The sequence below is a fragment of the Pseudophryne corroboree genome, chromosome 10 (assembly GCF_028390025.1).
Source record: "Pseudophryne corroboree isolate aPseCor3 chromosome 10, aPseCor3.hap2, whole genome shotgun sequence".
Taxonomy (NCBI): domain Eukaryota; kingdom Metazoa; phylum Chordata; class Amphibia; order Anura; family Myobatrachidae; genus Pseudophryne; species Pseudophryne corroboree.
Window position 1 is genome coordinate 80567564 of NC_086453.1, and position 18626 is coordinate 80586189.

The following is an 18626-nucleotide window of genomic DNA, read 5'->3' on the forward strand; positions in this document are numbered from 1 at the left end:
GACTATTCAGGAATGCCTGTTCAGGCAGAAAATGTATTCCTGAAATTGCCCGCAGGGGGCAAAACATCAGGTGCAAAATTGAATATGGAGAAAATTTACACCGAAACGTTGGTGTGATGATTATGCTTATGCCACATTAAACCCTGATTGATCATATGATTCGACTGGTGAGTGCACTCTATACAAGATCTTTATATACTCATGGAGGAAAGACTATGCCTTTAGTTCAGTGAATTTTGAGTGACATCCCAGCAAGTTTGTTTGATAAGGAGAGTGCAGACAACTTTTGCTATATATCTATATATATATATATATCTATATATATATATATATATATATATATATATATATATATATAATATATTTTATGTATGTATATATTAGGGTAGGGAACAAGTGCCTAATAGCGTAGTATCTTCAGATTCAATGGCAACACACAAATATAATATAGGTGGTACCCGTACCAAGTTCTCCTAATGTTATAAGCCCGTAGTCAGACCTTTATTGAAACAGCTTCCACAACACGTGTCCAATCTGCACAATGGTATGTCCTCCCGTAGAGGCCTTCACCACCCCTCGGCTTCCTTCCGTCTCGTAATGAGCTCTATGGTAGTGAGCGCAGCATGTCCCCTTGCAGGCTCGCCGCACTTTGGGCCGGGTGGTGGTGTGGATGACCACCCAAGAGGGGTAACCAGCCGACGGTCGGAACTCCGACCGCCGATATTTCAGGTGGTGTCGGGATTCCGGCGTCGGTATCCTAACCGCCGCCATCCCGACAGCCGGTAAATTGACTGCCTCCCATATACATATATATATAATACTGAATAAACAAACACCCTTATATTGTGCTGTTAATACAAGAAGCGCCTCATGGAAGAGCCTCTGCTAGCAGGAACCAAAGCAATACATTCACATCAAATGTTTTGAATGTATTTCGGAAGGCCCTAGATGAACCTAAAAGTTGCAACTCACTGTAAAATTTCAAGTTGTCCATATAAATATTACCATATGTAGAAGCAGATGATGGATTAAAGGAAGTTTAACGCCAGGGTCTACTCGCTGCCAGAGAGGAGGGGACCCACAACGGAGGCTGCACATGGGTCCTCTCCTTTCTTAAAATGCCCCTTATGCTACCTGCCTTGGCTGTAAGCTTCAGCAAGGGATGGGATTGTATGTATGCTCCCATTGTGTCACTGTAAACTCCAGGTGAGGGTTGCTATCAGCGGCAGCTACAACATCCATGGTTTTCTACTGCCCACGAGCCCTAACAAATATGTTGTTATATAGATATAATGATGGATCAGAACAATCCGAGTCCCAGCTATACTATAAAGGTATTAATGGACAAAAAAAGACTAGCATTTTAAAAATACAAATCTGATGGGAATGCGGAATCATTTCAGCACAAAATATGCAAAAAAGGAATAAGAGCGGCTAAAGTAGAAACTGAAAAACTAGTAGCAAAGGATAGCAAAGCAAATCCCCCAAAAAAATTTAAGTACATCAACAGCAAGAGACTAAAGAAGGAGAGTATAGACCCTTTAAAGGACAAGAGTGGAGTCTTAATCAAAAATGATAATGACATAGCAAACAAACTAAACAGGTTTTTTTCAACGGTATTTACCAGAGAGGACCAAATGCTGGGTCTAACACAAAATCTCAACAAAGATAATGTCTCACTGCTAAATGCTTATTTATGTGAGGAGGTAGTCTGTGACCGATTAAAAAAGTTAAAGATTAATAAATCACCTGGTCCAGATGGAATTCACCTGAGAGTTCTTATGGAGTTGCACGCTGAACTAGCAAGACCTGGAGTTGCACGCTGAACTAGCAAGACCTCTATTTTTGATCTTCATGGATTCGGTTAAATCGGGTATGGTTCCCAAAGACTGGCGTATAGCGGAGGTAGTGCCGATATTGGCTTTTATGAAACAGTAAGTGCAAACCTTGATCAGGGTAAGGAGGTGGATGTAATCTTTTTATACTTTGCCAAAGCTTTCGACACTGTACCACACATGCGTCTTATCTATAAGCTACAATAAATAGGGCTAGGGAGCACAATATGCACTTGGGTCAGTAATTGGTTAGATAATAGGGAGCAGCGCATTGTGGTGTGGTCAATGGATCATTTTCAAATTGGACTAAAGTACTAAGTGGTGTGCCACAAGGGTCTGTACTTGACCACTTTTGTTCAACATTTTCATCAACGACCTAACAGTAGGTCTAGAGAGCATGGTGTCAATTTTCGCAGACGATACCAAATTGTGTAAGGTTATAAATATGGAGGGGGATGCTGAGTCTCTTCAGAATGACTTAACTAAACTGGAAGCATGGGCAGCAAAACGGAGAATGAGATTCAACACAGACAAGTGTAAGGTAATGCACTGTGGGGGCAAGACCAAAAATTACACCTACATACTGTCACAACTGAGGGCCTGAGCTGACGGGAGGCAGCCTCAGTTGTAGGGGCTGAGATGTACCGGAACCTGGGAGGTTGTATCAGACCCCTGGACATGTAAGTAACATGAATAATAACTGCCCGAAGGCGTGACTACGACAACTTGGATAAAAGTCAATGATGTTTATTATGACAACTCTGCAACACAGCAGCAGTAAAAGAAAACGTAAAAGTCAGCAAATAATAAATACAGTTCCTGGGTACTACAGGATGGCAGGAGCCACAGGGCACTGGTAGTGTGAGATAGTTCTTATGATCTTCTAGATGGAAAGTCCTTACCAGGCCCGACTGTAGCAATGGAGATAACCCAGGATTGTGCCAGCTGGTGTTCCAGGAAAAGCTGGGTTGCTGAAGGTAAAACAGCTGCTGTGGATACTGGCTGGAACCAGACTGTTGTTAGCACGGAGTGGATACTGGCTGGAACCAGTTAAATAATAGATGAACTTGGGAGCGATGAAATATGAACTGAAATGTAGAACTTGAGAGCGGAGAAATAATAATACCGGTGGAGAGTGGTAAAGTGTAGAAAGGACACCGGCCCTTTAAGGGAAGCTGTACTCTGCTGAAAGCTGAGCTGGAAGCAGGTAATGTTGTAGCTGGAAACAGATGAATCCACAATGGATTGGAGAGTCAGGCTACACCGCAGGTGGAATGCTGGTGCGGGTCTCTATGGTGGAAGTCTTGAGACAGGAGCTGGAACCTGGAAGACAATCACAGGAGAGAGACAAACAGGAACTAGGTTTGACAACCAAAGCACTGACGCCTTCCTTGCTCAGGCACAGTGTATTTATACCTGCAGCAAGGAAGGAATTGGCTAGGCAATTATGCAGATCAACAATACCGACAACAGATTGGAGGAAATGATCAGCTGACAAAATCCAAGATGGCTGCGCCCATGCAGACACTTGGAGGGAAGTTTGGTTTGTAATCCATGTGGTAATGAAAACAGTAATGGCGGTGCCGGCCACTGGAGACAGGAGACGCCAGGCTGACAAGTGCACATCCAACCACGCGGACACAGCGGAGGCCGCGGCTGACGTAATCGCCACTCTGACACTCTGCATGCAGAAGCTCAGGGACGGCGGCGGAGGCCGCGGGAGACGCCATGCCAGATGTAATAAGGCGTTACTGTGACAGCGTCTCAGAGAGACAGGAGAGGATGCAGGAATGTGAACATTAGGATAACAGATGGGATCCGGTCCTGGAGCGCTGAGCCAGCCTTAGGAGGCATCTGATGGGTAAGAAATGGCGTCCAGATACCCGGATCGTGACAGCACCCCCCCCTTTAGGAGTGGCCCCAGGACACTTCTTTGGCGTTTGAGGAAACTTGGAATGGAATCTCCGGACCAAGGCAGGAGCATGGACATCAGAAGCATTGGTCCATGAACGTTCCTCAGGGCCGTAACCCTTCCAGTCAATAAGATACTGTAGTTGACCGTAACGGTGACGTGAGTCCAGGATCTTGGCCACTTCATACTCAACGCCTCGTTGAGTTTGGACTTTCGGAGTTGGAGGAAGTGAGGAATGAAACCGATTCAAGATCAGCGGTTTCAACAGGGAAACATGGAATGTCCTGGGTATTTTTAAGAAGGGAGGCAACTGGAGTCTGTAAGCAACAGGATTGATGACTTGTTCAATCTTGAAAGGACCGATATAGCGAGGTGCAAACTTCATACTGGGAACTCTTAACCTCAAATTCTTCGTGGATAACCATACCCGATCACCCACCTTGAGAGCAGGAACTGCTCGACGCTTCTTATCCGCAAACTTCTTGTACCTGAACGATGCCTTGAGCAGAGCTGATCGTACGCTCTTCCAGATATTGGCAAACTGATGCAAGGTGATATCCACTGCGGGAACAGAAGTTGCTGGAAGCGGTTGGAACTCAGGGACTTTAGGGTGGAATCCAAAGTTAGTGAAGAATGGTGTTGAAGCAGATGAAGAATGATACTGGTTGTTATGACAGAACTCGGCCCAGGGAAGTAATTGAACCCAGTCATCTTGAGAGGAGGACACATAGATGCGGAGGAAGGCCTCCAAGTCCTGATTCACCCTCTCGGTTTGACCATTGGTCTGAGGATGGTAAGCCGTGGAAAACTTTAGCTTGACTTGGAGGACTTGACATAAACTTCGCCAGAATTTGGCTGTGAATTGAACTCCTCGATCTGAGATAATTTCTTCAGGAAGACCGTGGAGTCGGAAGATCTCTTGTATGAATACTTGAGCCAACTTGGAAGCTGACGGAAGACCGGTGAGAGGAATGAAGTGTGCCATCTTGGTGAACCGGTCAACTACCACCCAGATGGTATTGAACTTGTTGCACATGGGTAAGTCTGTAATGAAATCCATCGACAAGTGGGTCCATGGTCGACGGGGAACGGATAGTGGAACCAGTTGCCCCGCAGGCGACTGGCGGGATACTTTATGTTGGGCACACTTTGGGCAAGATGCAATAAACTCCAAGACGTCTTTTTTCAGAGTTGGCCACCAATAGGACCTAGAGATAAACTCCAGGGTTTTTTGGATACCTGTATGTCCGGCAAAACGGGAAGCATGGGCCCAATGCATGAGCTTCTTCCTTAGCATCGGCTTCACAAAACTTTTCCCTGATGGGGGCGTAGAGTCCATCCCTACCGTGGAGAATGCCAACGGATTTATAATAGGATGCTTGTCTGAAGACTCTGACTCATTTTCTTGCTCCGATGAGCGGGAAAGGGCATCGGCCTTGCGATTCTGAGAGCCCGGACAGAACTGGAGTTTAAAGTCGAACCTGGAAAAGAAAAGTGCCCATCTGGCCTGACGAGGGTTGAGACATTGTGCGCCCTTCAGGTATAAAAGGTTCTTGTGGTCTGTAAGTATGGTGATTGAATGAGAAGCTCCCTCCAACAGATACCTCCACTCTTCTAGAGCGAGCTTGATGGCTAGCAACTCCTGGTCGCCAATGGCATAGTTGCGCTCAGCTGGGGAGAACTTCCGGGAGAAGAAACTGCAAGGATGTAAATGGCCATCTTTAGCCCTCTGAGATAACACCGCTCCTACTCCAACGGAGGAGGCATCCACCTCTAGGATGAAAGGAGAGTCGATGTCAGGCTGTTTCAGGACAGGCGCAGAGATGAACCTCTGTTTTAAAAGATAAAAAGCTTGCATGGCTTCTTCAGACCACTTGGACGGGTTAGCACCCTTCTTGGTGAAAGCAGTAATAGGCGCCACAATGGTGGAAAAGTCTCGTATAAACTTTCGGTAATAATTGGCGAACCCTAAGAACCTCTGGACCCCTTTGAGGGTTAAGGGTACCGGCCAATTCTGAATTGCTTGTAGCTTCTCAGGATCCATCTCTAGTCCGGAACCGGACACAATGTACCCTAGAAACGGAATGGACTTGACTTCAAAGACGCATTTTTCTAATTTGCAATAGAGATGATTGACAAGGAGACGGGACAGAACCTCTTTAACCCAAAAACGATGTTCCTCTAAATCGTTGGCAAAAATGAGGATATCGTCTAGATAGACCACGACATGACGGTATAGAATGTCTCTGAAGATCTCATTGACAAAATGCTGGAAGACAGCTGGAGCATTGCTCAATCCGAAGGGCATGACGAGGTACTCATAATGTCCGTCACGGGTGTTAAAGGCGGTCTTCCACTCATCACCCTCACGGATCCGGATGAGATTGTATGCACCTCGCAAGTCCAGCTTTGTAAAGATGGTAGCTCCGCTAACTCTGTCAAAGAGCTCAGTAATCAGGGGTAAAGGATAACGGTTCTTGATGGTAATGTCGTTCAAACCTCTGTAGTCGATGCACGGCCGCAGACCACCATCTTTCTTTTTTACAAAAAAGAAGCCTGCGCCGGCTGGGGAAGAAGAAGGTCGAATGAACCCCTTTGCTAGGTTCTCTTTAATGTATTCCTCCATAGAATGCGTCTCAGGCAGAGACAACGGATAAGTTCGGCCTCGAGGTGGAACCTTCCCTGGAACGAGATCAATCGGGCAGTCCCATTCTCTATGAGGAGGAAGGATATCAGCAGAAGCTTTACTGAACACATCCGTGAAATCTTGATATGGAAGAGGTGGAACATCAGACGACCTGGGGGAGGAAGAACAGACAGGCAATACTTTAAACAAACATGTCTCTGCACAGGAGGAACCCCATGCCAGGATTTGCGTAGTCGTCCAATCAATTGTAGGATTGTGAAGACGGAGCCATGGAAGGCCCAGGACCACAGGATGTGTGGCTCTTGGAATCACTAAAAGTGAAATAAGTTCGGAATGAAGAACTCCCACTCTCAGACGAACTGGTAGAGTCCTTAGAGCAATAACAGTATCAAAAATTTTACTGCCATCCACGGCAGTTAAGGAAAAGGAGGAAGGAAGTCTCTTGGTGGGTAGGGACCACCGTTTAACATAGGCTTCAGTAATAAAGTTCCCAGCTGCTCCGGAATCAAGGAGGGCAATGACGTTCCGATAACGTTGAGCAACTTGAAGCGAGACTGGGAGATTACAATCATGAGGAGATGGAGAGGAGATCATTACTCCTAGCCGGCCCTCTCCTGGGCGAGCTAGGGTTTGGAGTTTTCCCGGACGTTCGGGACAGGCATTGATGGTGTGAGACGGAGCTGCACAGTAAAGACAAAGAGACTCAGAGAGGCGTCTTCGGCGCTCAGCAGGAGTTAAACGGGAACGGCCAATTTGCATGGGCTCATCTTTAGATGGTGACAGTTGACGAGGAGGAGGAGCAGAAGATTTTGGAGCAGATGATCTTCCACGCTCAGTTGCTCTCTCTCTGAAACGTAAATCCACTTTCGTGCAGAGTGAGATTAGCTCATCTAATTTAGAAGGTAAGTCTCTGGTAGCTAACTCATCTTTAATAAGCTCAGATAAGCCATGCCAGAATGCAGCATACAGGGCCTCGTCGTTCCATGCCAGTTCGGATGCCAGGATCTGGAACTGTAGCAGATATTGTCCTACAGTACGTGACCCCTGGCGTAAACGGAGAATCTCGGATGAAGCTGAGGTTACCCGGCCTGGCTCGTCGAAGATGCGCCTGAATGTTGACACGAATGCAGTGTAAGAAGATAGCAGGGTGTCGGACCTCTCCCATAACGGTGATGCCCAGTCAAGGGCGGAGCCACTGAGAAGAGAGATAATGTAGGCAATTTTTGTACGGTCACTGGGAAAATTGCCAGGTTGTAGCTCAAACTGAATCTCACACTGGTTGAGAAATCCCCTGCAGAATCTTGGAGATCCGTCAAATTTTGCTGGCGTTGGAAGATGAAGACGTGGAGCAGAAATGGGTAAGGTGGGTGGGGTTATAGCTGGAGTCACTGTGGTTGACGCACCAGATGCGCCTGATCCACGGAGAGTTGTCTGAATCCCATCCAGCCGAGTAGAGAGATCCTGGAGACAGCGGATGATGTGGCCCTGTGCAGCCTCCTGATGTTCTAGTCGGGCTGCCAGTTCTTGCATCGGCCTGGCCGCTTGATCCTGGTCTCCGGCTGGATTCATTAGGTCAGTGCTTACTGTCACAACTGAGGGCCTGAGCTGACGGGAGGCAGCCTCAGTTGTAGGGGCTGAGATGTACCGGAACCTGGGAGGTTGTATCAGACCCCTGGACATGTAAGTAACATGAATAATAACTGCCCGAAGGCGTGACCACGACAACTTGGATAAAAGTCAATGATGTTTATTATGACAACTCCGCAACACAGCAGCAGTAAAAGAAAACGTAAAAGTCAGCAAATAATAAATACAGTTCCTGGGTACTACAGGATGGCAGGAGCCACAGGGCGCTGGTAGTGTGAGATAGTTCTTATGATCTTCTAGATGGAAAGTCCTTACCAGGCCCGACTGTAGCAATGGAGATAACCCAGGATTGTGCCAGCTGGTGTTCCAGGAAAAGCTGGGTTGCTGAAGGTAAAACAGCTGCTGTGGATACTGGCTGGAACCAGACTGTTGTTAGCACGGAGTGGATACTGGCTGGAACCAGTTAAATAATAGATGAACTTGGGAGCGATGAAATATGAACTGAAATGTAGAACTTGAGAGCGGAGAAATAATAATACCGGTGGAGAGTGGTAAAGTGTAGAAAGGACACCGGCCCTTTAAGGGAAGCTGTACTCTGCTGAAAGCTGAGCTGGAAGCAGGTAATGTTGTAGCTGGAAACAGATGAATCCACAATGGATTGGAGAGTCAGGCTACACCGCAGGTGGAATGCTGGTGCGGGTCTCTATGGTGGAAGTCTTGAGACAGGAGCTGGAACCTGGAAGACAATCACAGGAGAGAGACAAACAGGAACTAGGTTTGACAACCAAAGCACTGACGCCTTCCTTGCTCAGGCACAGTGTATTTATACCTGCAGCAAGGAAGGGATTGGCTAGGCAATTATGCAGATCAACAATACCGACAACAGATTGGAGGAAATGATCAGCTGACAAAATCCAAGATGGCTGCGCCCATGCAGACACTTGGAGGGAAGTTTGGTTTGTAATCCATGTGGTAATGAAAACAGTAATGGCGGCGCCGGCCACTGGAGACAGGAGACGCCAGGCTGACAAGTGCACATCCAACCACGCGGACACAGCGGAGGCCGCGGCTGACGTAATCGCCACTCTGACACTCTGCATGCAGAAGCTCAGGGACGGCGGCGGAGGCCGCGGGAGACGCCATGCCAGATGTAATAAGGCGTTACTGTGACAGCGTCTCAGAGAGATAGGAGAGGATGCAGGAATGTGAACATTAGGATAACAGATGGGATCCGGTCCTGGAGCGCTGAGCCAGCCTTAGGAGGCATCTGATGGGTAAGAAATGGCGTCCAGATACCCGGATCGTGACACATACTAAATGGGGTAAAAACTAGGAGATTCTGTACTGGAAAAAGACTTAGGGGTTCATATAGATAACAAATTAAGCAGCAGTACCCAAATTAGGAGTGCAGCAAAGAAGGCTAATAAGATATTAGCATGCATAAAATGGGGAATTGATTCAAGGGACGAGAGTATTATACTCCCATTATATAAATCACTAGTGAGGCCACATCTTGAATACTGTGTGCAATTTTGGGCACCATATTACAAAAAGGATATCCTGGAGCTAGAAAAGGTTCAGAGGCGGGCGACCAAACTAATCAAGGGCATGGAGATGCTAGAATACGAGGAAAGGCTTGAAAGGCTAGGCATGTTTACATTGGAAAAGAGGAGACTAAGAGGGGACATGATCAACATCTACAAATATATAAGGGGTCAATACACAGAGCTTGGGAGGGACCTGTTTTCTATAAGATCAGCACAGAGGACACGTGGTCACTCACTTAGGTTAGAGGAGAGGAGTTTCCGCACATTGAGGCGAAAAGGTTTTTTCACAGTAAGGACAATACGTGTTTGGAATTCCCTGCCTGGGAGAGTAGTAACAGCGGACTCAGTCAACACCTTTAAGAATGGGTTAGATAAATGACCTATTGGATAAAGATATTCAGGGTTATGGTGCGTAGGCACGCATTATAGTTAATATAACTAGTCCTAACATAAAAATAACTAGTCCTATAATAAGACTGCATAGGAGACCACAAATAGGATGAACTCGATAGACAATTGTCTTTTTTCAACCTTGGTTACTATGGGGCAGATGTATTAAGCCAGGTGAAGTGATAAAGTGGAAGGTGATAACGCACCAGCCAGCTCCTAACTGTCATTTTTCAAACCCAGCCTGTAACATGTAAGTTAGGAGCTGATTGGCTGGTGCGTTATCACCTTCCACTGTATCACTTCACCAGGCTTAATACATCTGCCCCTATGTTACTATGTAGATCCAATCAGAATGGGTAAATTTGGGTAGGTTCAGTTTCCTGGAAACCGAACCTGCTCATCTCTACTTATTATATTATACAAAGCTGCAGCTATATGCATTATATCATTGAAATTTGCATTTGGACCAAGTCAGTAAAGAATGTTCAAAGAGAAAATGTTTGCATTCTAAATAATTTAATTTGTGCTTTTTATATGTTTATTTTGGTAGGTAGTCAGGATCTTGGTGTTCAGAATCCAGACGGTCAGAATCCTGACAGTGGAATCCCAACGGTTCAAATGCCAATGGTATTAGGGTTAGTTTTAGGGTTATGCACTAGGGGGAGGGGATAGTTAGGGTTAGGCTGCAGGAGGGGTGGGTTAGGGCTAGGGTTAGAATACGCACTGGGATCTGTTGGCATTGTGATTGTAGGGATTCTGCTGTCGGGGATCTGACATTCGGGATTCTCACCGCTGGCATTTCGTACACAACCCGTTTATTGCACATGGTAAATTCAAGTTTCATATTGATTAATAACAGTCCAGACACTATTCTATTATATGCATATGTTATTTCATTAGAGTATTACATTGTGTGCACATTGGGTAATGTAAGTTTACTACAAATACCATCAGGCTGCATCTCTATTCATTACCTTTGGCAAGAGCCTAGTGCATACTGTAGGCTACTGGGGACACATACACATTCTTGTGTTTCTTTTACATATGCAGTGTTTACGTAAAATTTGGCCAACTGCTCATAAGCAAAACTATATTTAAACTATATTTCTCTGACGTCCTAGTGGATGCTGGGAACTCCGTAAGGACCATGGGGAATAGCGGCTCCGCAGGAGACTGGGCACAAAAGTAAAAGCTTTAGGACTACCTGGTGTGCACTGGCTCCTCCCCCTATGACCCTCCTCCAAGCCTCAGTTAGATTTTTGTGCCCGGCCGAGAAGGGTGCACACTAGGGGCTCTCCTGAGCTTCTTAGTGAAAGTTTAGTTTTAGGTTTTTTATTTTCAGTGAGACCTGCTGGCAACAGGCTCACTGCATCGAGGGACTAAGGGGAGAAGAAGCGAACTCACCTGCGTGCAGAGTGGATTGGGCTTCTTAGGCTACTGGACACCATTAGCTCCAGAGGGACCGAACACAGGCCCAGCCTCGGAGCTCGGTCCCAGAGCCGCGCCGCCGGCCCCCTTATAGAGCCAGAAGCAAGAAGAGGTCCGGAAAAATCGGCGGCAGAAGACATCAGTCTTCAACAAGGTAGCGCAAAACACTGCAGCTGTGCGCCATTGTTACTCAGGCACACTTCACACTCCGGTCACTGAGGGTGCAGGGCGCTAGGGGGGGGCGCCCTGAGCAGCAATGTAAAACACCTTGGCTGGCATAAATACACCACATATAACCCCCAGGGCTATATGGATGTATTTTAACCCCTGCCAGAACTCACCAAAAAAGCGGGAGAAAAGGCTGCCGAGAAGGGGGTGGAGCCTATCTCCTCAGCACACTGGCGCCATTTTCCATCACAGCTCCGCTGGAAGGACGTCTCCCTGACTCTCCCCTGCAGTCCTGCACTACAGAAAAGGGTAAAAAAGAGAGGGGGGCACTAATTTGGCGCAGTTTTAATACTAACAGCAGCTATAAAGGGAAAAGCACATTTTATAGTGGTATTCCTGTCTATATATAGCGCTCTGGTGTGTGCTGGCATACTCTCCCTCTGTCTCCCCAAAGGGCTAGTGGGGTCCTGTCCTCTATCAGAGCATTCCCTGTGTGTGTGCGGTGTGTCGGTACAATTGTGTCGACATGTTTGAGGAGGAAAATGAGATGGAGGCGGAGCAATTGCCTATTATACAGTTGTCACCCCCTAGGGAGTCGACACCTGAGTGGATGAGCTTATGGAAGGAATTGCGTGACAGTGTCAGCTCTTTACGACAGACAGTTGACGACATGAGACAGCCGGCTACTCAGCTTGTGCCTGTCCAGGGGTCTCAAACGCCATCAGGGGCTTTAAAACGCCCGTTACCTCAAATGGCAGACACAGACACGGATACTGACTCCAGTGTCGATGATGAGGAGACAAACGTGACTTCCACTAGGGCCACACGTTACATGATTGAAGCAATGAAAAATGTATTGCATATCTCTGATAATACAAGTACCACTAAAAAGGGTATTATGTTTGGTGAGAAAAAACTGCCTGTAGTTTTTCCTGTATCCGAGGAATTAAATGAAGTGTGTGATGAGGCGTGGGTTTCCCCCGATAAAAAACTGATAATTCCTAAAAGGTTATTGGCATCGTACCCTTTCCCGCCAGAGGATAGGGCACGTTGGGAAACACCCCCTAGGGTGGATAAAGCGCTCACACGCTTGTCTAAACAGGTAGCACTACCCTCTCCTGATACGGCCGCCCTAAAGGAACCTGCCGATAGAAAGCTGGAGAATATCCTAAAATGTATATACTCTCACACGGGTGTTATACTGCGACCAGCAATCGCCTCAGCCTGGATGTGCAGTGCGGGCCTGGCATGGTCGGATTCCCTGACTGAAAATATTGATACCCTAGATAGGGACAGTATATTACTGACTATAGAGCATTTGAAGGATGCATTTCTATATATGCGTGATGCACAGAGGGATATTTGCCGACTGGCATCAAGAGTTAGCGCGCTGTCCATTTCTACAAGAAGAGGTTTATGGACACGGCAGTGGTCAGGTGATGCGGATTCTAAAAGGCACATGGAAGTATTGCCTTATAAGGGGGAGGAGTTATTTGGGGTAGGTCTATCAGACCTGGTAGCCACGGCAACTGCTGGAAAATCCACATTTTTACCCCAGGTAGCTTCTCAACCTAAGAAGACGCCGTATTATCAGGCGCAGTCCTTTCGGCCCCATAAGGGCAAGCGGGCAAAAGGCGCCTCATTTCTGCCCCGTGGCAGAGGGAGAGGAAAAAGGCTGCAACAAACAGCCAGTTCCCAGGAACAAAAGCCCTCTCCCGCCTCCGCAAAGTCCTCAGCATGACGCTGGGGCTTTACAAGCGGACTCAGGCACGGTGGGGGCCCGTCTCAAGAAGTTCAGTGCGCAGTGGGCCCACTCGCAAGTGGACCCCTGGATCCTTCAGGTGGTATCTCAGGGGTACAAATTGGAATTCGAGACGTCTCCCCCTCGCCGTTTTCTAAAGTCTGCTTTACCGACGTCTCCCTCAGACAGGGAGGCAGTATTGGAAGCCATTCACAAGCTGTATTCCCAGCAGGTGATAATCAAGGTACCCCTCCTACAACAGGGAAAGGGGTACTATTCCACACTATTTGTGGTACCGAAGCCGGACGGCTCGGGGAGACCAATTTTAAACCTAAAATCCTTGAACACTTACATACAAAGGTTCAAATTCAAGATGGAGTCACTCAGAGCAGTGATTGCAAACCTGGAAGAAGGGGACTATATGGTGTCTCTGGACATCAAAGATGCTTACCTACATGTCCCAATTTACCCTTCTCACCAAGGGTACCTCAGGTTTGTGGTACAGAACTGTCACTATCAGTTTCAGACGCTGCCGTTTGGATTGTCCACGGCACCCCGGGTCTTTACCAAGGTATTGGCCGAAATGATGATACTCCTTCGAAGGAAGGGAGTTTTAGTTATCCCTTACTTGGACGATCTCATGATAAGGGCAAGATCCAGGGAACAGTTGGAAGTCGGAGTAGCACTATCTCAGATAGTGCTGCGCCAGCACGGTTGGATTCTCAATATTCCAAAATCACAGCTGATCCCGACGACACGACTTCTATTCCTAGGGATGATCCTGGACACAGTCCAGAAAAAGGTGTTTCTCCCGGAGGAGAAAGCCAGGGAGTTATCCGAACTAGTCAGAAATCTCCTAAAACCAGGCCAAGTCTCAGTGCATCAATGCACAAGGGTCCTGGGAAAGATGGTGGCTTCTTACGAAGCAATCCCATTCGACAGATTCCACGCAAGAACCTTCCAGTGGGATCTGCTAGACAAATGGTCCGGGTCGCATCTTCAGATGCATCAGCGGATAATCTTGCCACCAAGGACAAGGGTGTCTCTCCTGTGGTGGTTGCAGAGTGCTCATCTTCTAGAGGGCCGCAGATTCGGCATTCTGGACTGGGTCCTGGTGACCACGGATGCCAGCCTGAGAGGCTGGGGAGCAGTCACACAGGGAAGAAATTTCCAGGGCTTGTGGTCAAGCCTGGAGACATTACTTCACATAAATATCCTGGAGCTAAGGGCCATCTACAATGCTCTAAGCCTAGCAAGACCTCTGCTTCAAGGTCAGCCGGTGCTGATCCAGTCAGACAACATCACGGCAGTCGCCCACGTAAACAGACAGGGCGGCACAAGAAGCAGGAGGGCAATGACAGAAGTTGCAAGGATTCTTCGCTGGGCGGAAAATCATGTGATAGCACTGTCAGCAGTGTTCATTCCGGGAGTGGACAACTGGGAAGCAGACTTCCTCAGCAGACACGACCTCCACCCGGGGGAGTGGGGACTTCACCCAGAAGTCTTCCACATGATTGTGAACCGTTGGGAAAAACCAAAGGTGGACATGATGGCGTCCCGCCTCAACAAAAAACTAGACAAGTATTGCGCCAGGTCAAGGGACCCTCAGGCAATAGCTGTGGACGCTCTGGTAACACCGTGGGTGTACCAGTCAGTGTATGTTTTCCCTCCTCTGCCTCTCATACCCAAGGTACTGAGAATCATAAGAAGGAGAGGAGTAAGGACTATACTCGTGGCTCCGGATTGGCCAAGAAGGACTTGGTACCCGGAACTTTAAGAGATGCTCACAGAGGACCCGTGGCCTCTACCTCTAAGAAAGGACCTGCTCCAGCAGGGACCCTGTCTGTTCCAAGACTTACCGCGGCTGCGTTTGACGGCATGGCGGTTGAACGCCGGATCCTGAAGGAAAAAGGCATTCCGGATGAAGTCATCCCTACCCTGATCAAAGCCAGGAAGGATGTAACCGTACAGCATTATCACCGTATTTGGCGTAAATATGTTGCGTGGTGCGAGGCCAGGAAGGCTCCTACAGAGGAATTTCAACTGGGTCGTTTCCTGCATTTCCTGCACACAGGACTGTCTATGGGCCTAAAATTAGGGTCCATTAAGGTTCAAATTTCGGCCCTGTCGATTTTCTTCCAGAAAGAACTGGCTTCACTGCCTGAAGTTCAGACGTTTGTCAAGGGGGTACTGCATATACAGCCTCCTTTTGTGCCTCCAGTGGCACCTTGGGATCTCAATGTAGTTTTGGGGTTCCTAAAATCACATTGGTTTGAACCACTCTCCACTGTGGACTTAAAATATCTCACTTGGAAAGTGGTAATGCTGTTAGCCCTGGCTTCAGCCAGGCGTGTCTCAGAATTGGCGGCTTTATCCTATAAAAGCCCTTACCTAATTTTTCATACGGACAGGGCAGAATTGAGGACTCGTCCTCAATTTCTCCCTAAGGTGGTTTCAGCGTTTCACTTGAACCAGCCTATTGTGGTACCTGCGGCTACTAGGGACTTGGAGGACTCCAAGTTGCTGGACGTAGTCAGGGCCCTGAAAATATATGTTTCCAGGACGGCTGGAGTCAGAAAATCTGACTCGCTGTTTATCCTGTATGCACCCAACAAGCTGGGTGCTCCTGCTTCTAAGCAGACTATTGCTCGTTGGATTTGTAGTACAATTCAGCTTGCACATTCTGTGGCAGGCCTGCCACAGCCAAAATCTGTAAAAGCCCATTCCACAAGGAAGGTGGGCTCATCTTGGGCGGCTGCCCGAGGGGTCTCGGCTTTACAACTTTGCCGAGCAGCTACTTGGTCAGGGGCAAACACGTTTGCTAAATTCTACAAATTTGATACCCTGGCTGAGGAGGACCTTGAGTTCTCTCATTCGGTGCTGCAGAGTCATCCGCACTCTCCCGCCCGTTTGGGAGCTTTGGTATAATCCCCATGGTCCTGACGGAGTTCCCAGCATCCACTAGGACGTCAGAGAAAATAAGAATTTACTTACCGATAATTCTATTTCTCGTAGTCCGTAGTGGATGCTGGGCGCCCATCCCAAGTGCGGATTGTCTGCAATACTTGTACATAGTTATTGTTACAAAAATCGGGTTATTATTGTTGTGAGCCATCTGTTCAGAGGCTCCTCTGTTATCATGCTGTTAACTGGGTTCAGATCACAGGTTGTACGGTGTGATTGGTGTGGCTGGTATGAGTCTTACCCGGGATTCAAAATCCTTCCTTATTGTGTACGCTGGTCCGGGCACAGTATCCTAACTGAGGCTTGGAGGAGGGTCATAGGGGGAGGAGCCAGTGCACACCAGGTAGTCCTAAAGCTTTTACTTTTGTGCCCAGTCTCCTGCGGAGCCGCTATTCCCCATGGTCCTTACGGAGTTCCCAGCATCCACTACGGACTACGAGAAATAGAATTATCGGTAAGTAAATTCTTATTTTCATATATTAAAGTATACTCATTACTTTGTTGCCATGTGTTATTTTATTTAATAATAATAATAATAATAATTATTATTATTATTATTATTATTATTATTCTGTTTTCAAAATAATTTTATTTTTGTTTATGTTGTGCAATTCTCACCTGGCCTCCATTTTGTCTCTAGGGATTCCATTTGTGAGAAATGATCTGCCTGGAAAATGAACTCACGATTGGCAAGAGTAGTTTTACTTTTGATAGTCTTCATTATTTTCGTAGCTGCATACTGGAGTGCAAAAGGACAGATAAGACTTCTACCAGTATTCCACAAAAGCAGCCATGCAGGGACCCTGTGCCCTGACTATGTTATAAGCAGTGTCAAGCCAGATACTGTGATATGGACAGCCCATCCTAGTGCACGTTTAGGAAACAAAATGGGGGAGTATGCAGTACTCTATGCTCTGGCAAAGCTTAATGGACAGCAAGCCTATGTTTTACCCACCATGCACAGTGAGCTGGGAAAGATATTTAAGATCAAGTTGCCCGTACTTCACCAAGACATAGCAGATCGTATTAAATGGAAGAGCTATCAGTTGCGTGATTGGATGTCTCCAGAATATTCAAACATCTCTGGACAATACGTGAAGCTTTATGGTACACCCTGTTCATGGACCTTCTACCATCACATAAGAGAAGAGATTCTACGAGAATTCACTTTCCATGATAATATTAAGGAAGAGGCAAATTCATATCTTGCAAAACTGAAAGGAGACCAGAAAAATGTGACCTATATTGGGGTTCATGTTCGCAGGGGAGATTATGTACAAGTTATGCCTAAACTAAGGAAAGGTGTAGTAGCCGGCAGAGATTATATGGACAAAGCCATGGGCTATTTCAGAAATAAATACAAGAACCCTCTCTTTGTGGTGACCAGTAATGGCATGGATTGGTGCAAGAAGAACATTGATAACTCACTAGGGGATGTTCACTTTGCAGGTGATGGCCTGGAAGGGTCACCTGCCCGAGACTTTGCCCTCCTGGCACATTGTAACCACACCATAATGACAATAGGGACATTCGGATACTGGGCTGCATACTTGGTTGGAGGGGAGACCATCTACCTTACAAACTTTACTTTGCCAGATTCTCCTTACCTTAAGATTTTCAAGTATGAAGCTTCTTTCCTTCCAGAATGGATTGGGATTCCTGCAGACCTCTCCCCAGTCTTATAAAATAAAAGCCTCCATAGTGAATCTTCATGAAAGGTTTTAAAAGGAGGCAATCACGAGACAGCCTTTAGGGATCCCCGCGGTCACAATGCGAACGCCGGAATCCCGACAGGTGTGAAATGCCGCCACCGGAATACCGACTCCACAGTCTTTTCTCCCTCTGTGGGTATCCACGACACCCATAGAAAAAAAATATATCCTGTGTTGAACTCAGCAAGCCACCGTGCCCGTGGCGAGGCGAGCGCAGTGAGCCTGCAAGGGACTTTCTAGCGCTCGCCCCGCTGCCGGCATACTGGTGGCCGGTATCCCGCTGTCGGGTTCATGACAGCCAGGATCCTGGACACTGGTAAAAGGTATGTATTCTGTTTTAAATACTGTGTACTACAGCAGCAGACAGGGCATATTGGGGGTAATTTCAAGTTGATCGCAGCAGGAAATTTTTTAGCAGTTGGGCAAAACCATGTGCACTGCAGGGGGGGCAGATGTAACATATGCAGAGAGAGTTAGATTTGGGTGGGTTATTTTGTTTCTGTGCAGGGTAAATACTGGCTACTTTATTTTTACACTGCAATTTAGATTGCAGATTGAATTTACCACACCCAAATCTAACTCTCTCTGCACATGTTATATCTGCCTCCCCTGCAGTGCTCATGGTTTTGCCCAGTTGCTAACAAAGTTCCTCCTGCGATCAACTCAGAATTACCCCCATTGTGTGTCTAATGTGT

General features: G+C 47.1%; 1 protein-coding gene across 1 annotated transcript in view; it reads left to right on the plus strand.

Moving 5' to 3' along the window:
• LOC134966069 (galactoside alpha-(1,2)-fucosyltransferase 2-like) overlaps positions 1-18347 on the plus strand; it is a 31123-nt gene extending 12776 nt beyond the window's left edge. Inside the window, exon 3 of the mRNA XM_063942534.1 lies at positions 16860-18347. Within this exon, the coding sequence (XP_063798604.1) occupies positions 16894-17904 (1011 nt within the window). The 5' untranslated portion in view covers positions 16860-16893 and the 3' untranslated portion in view covers positions 17905-18347. The remainder of the gene's footprint in view (positions 1-16859) is intronic.
• The last annotated feature ends 279 nt before the right edge of the window (positions 18348-18626 follow it).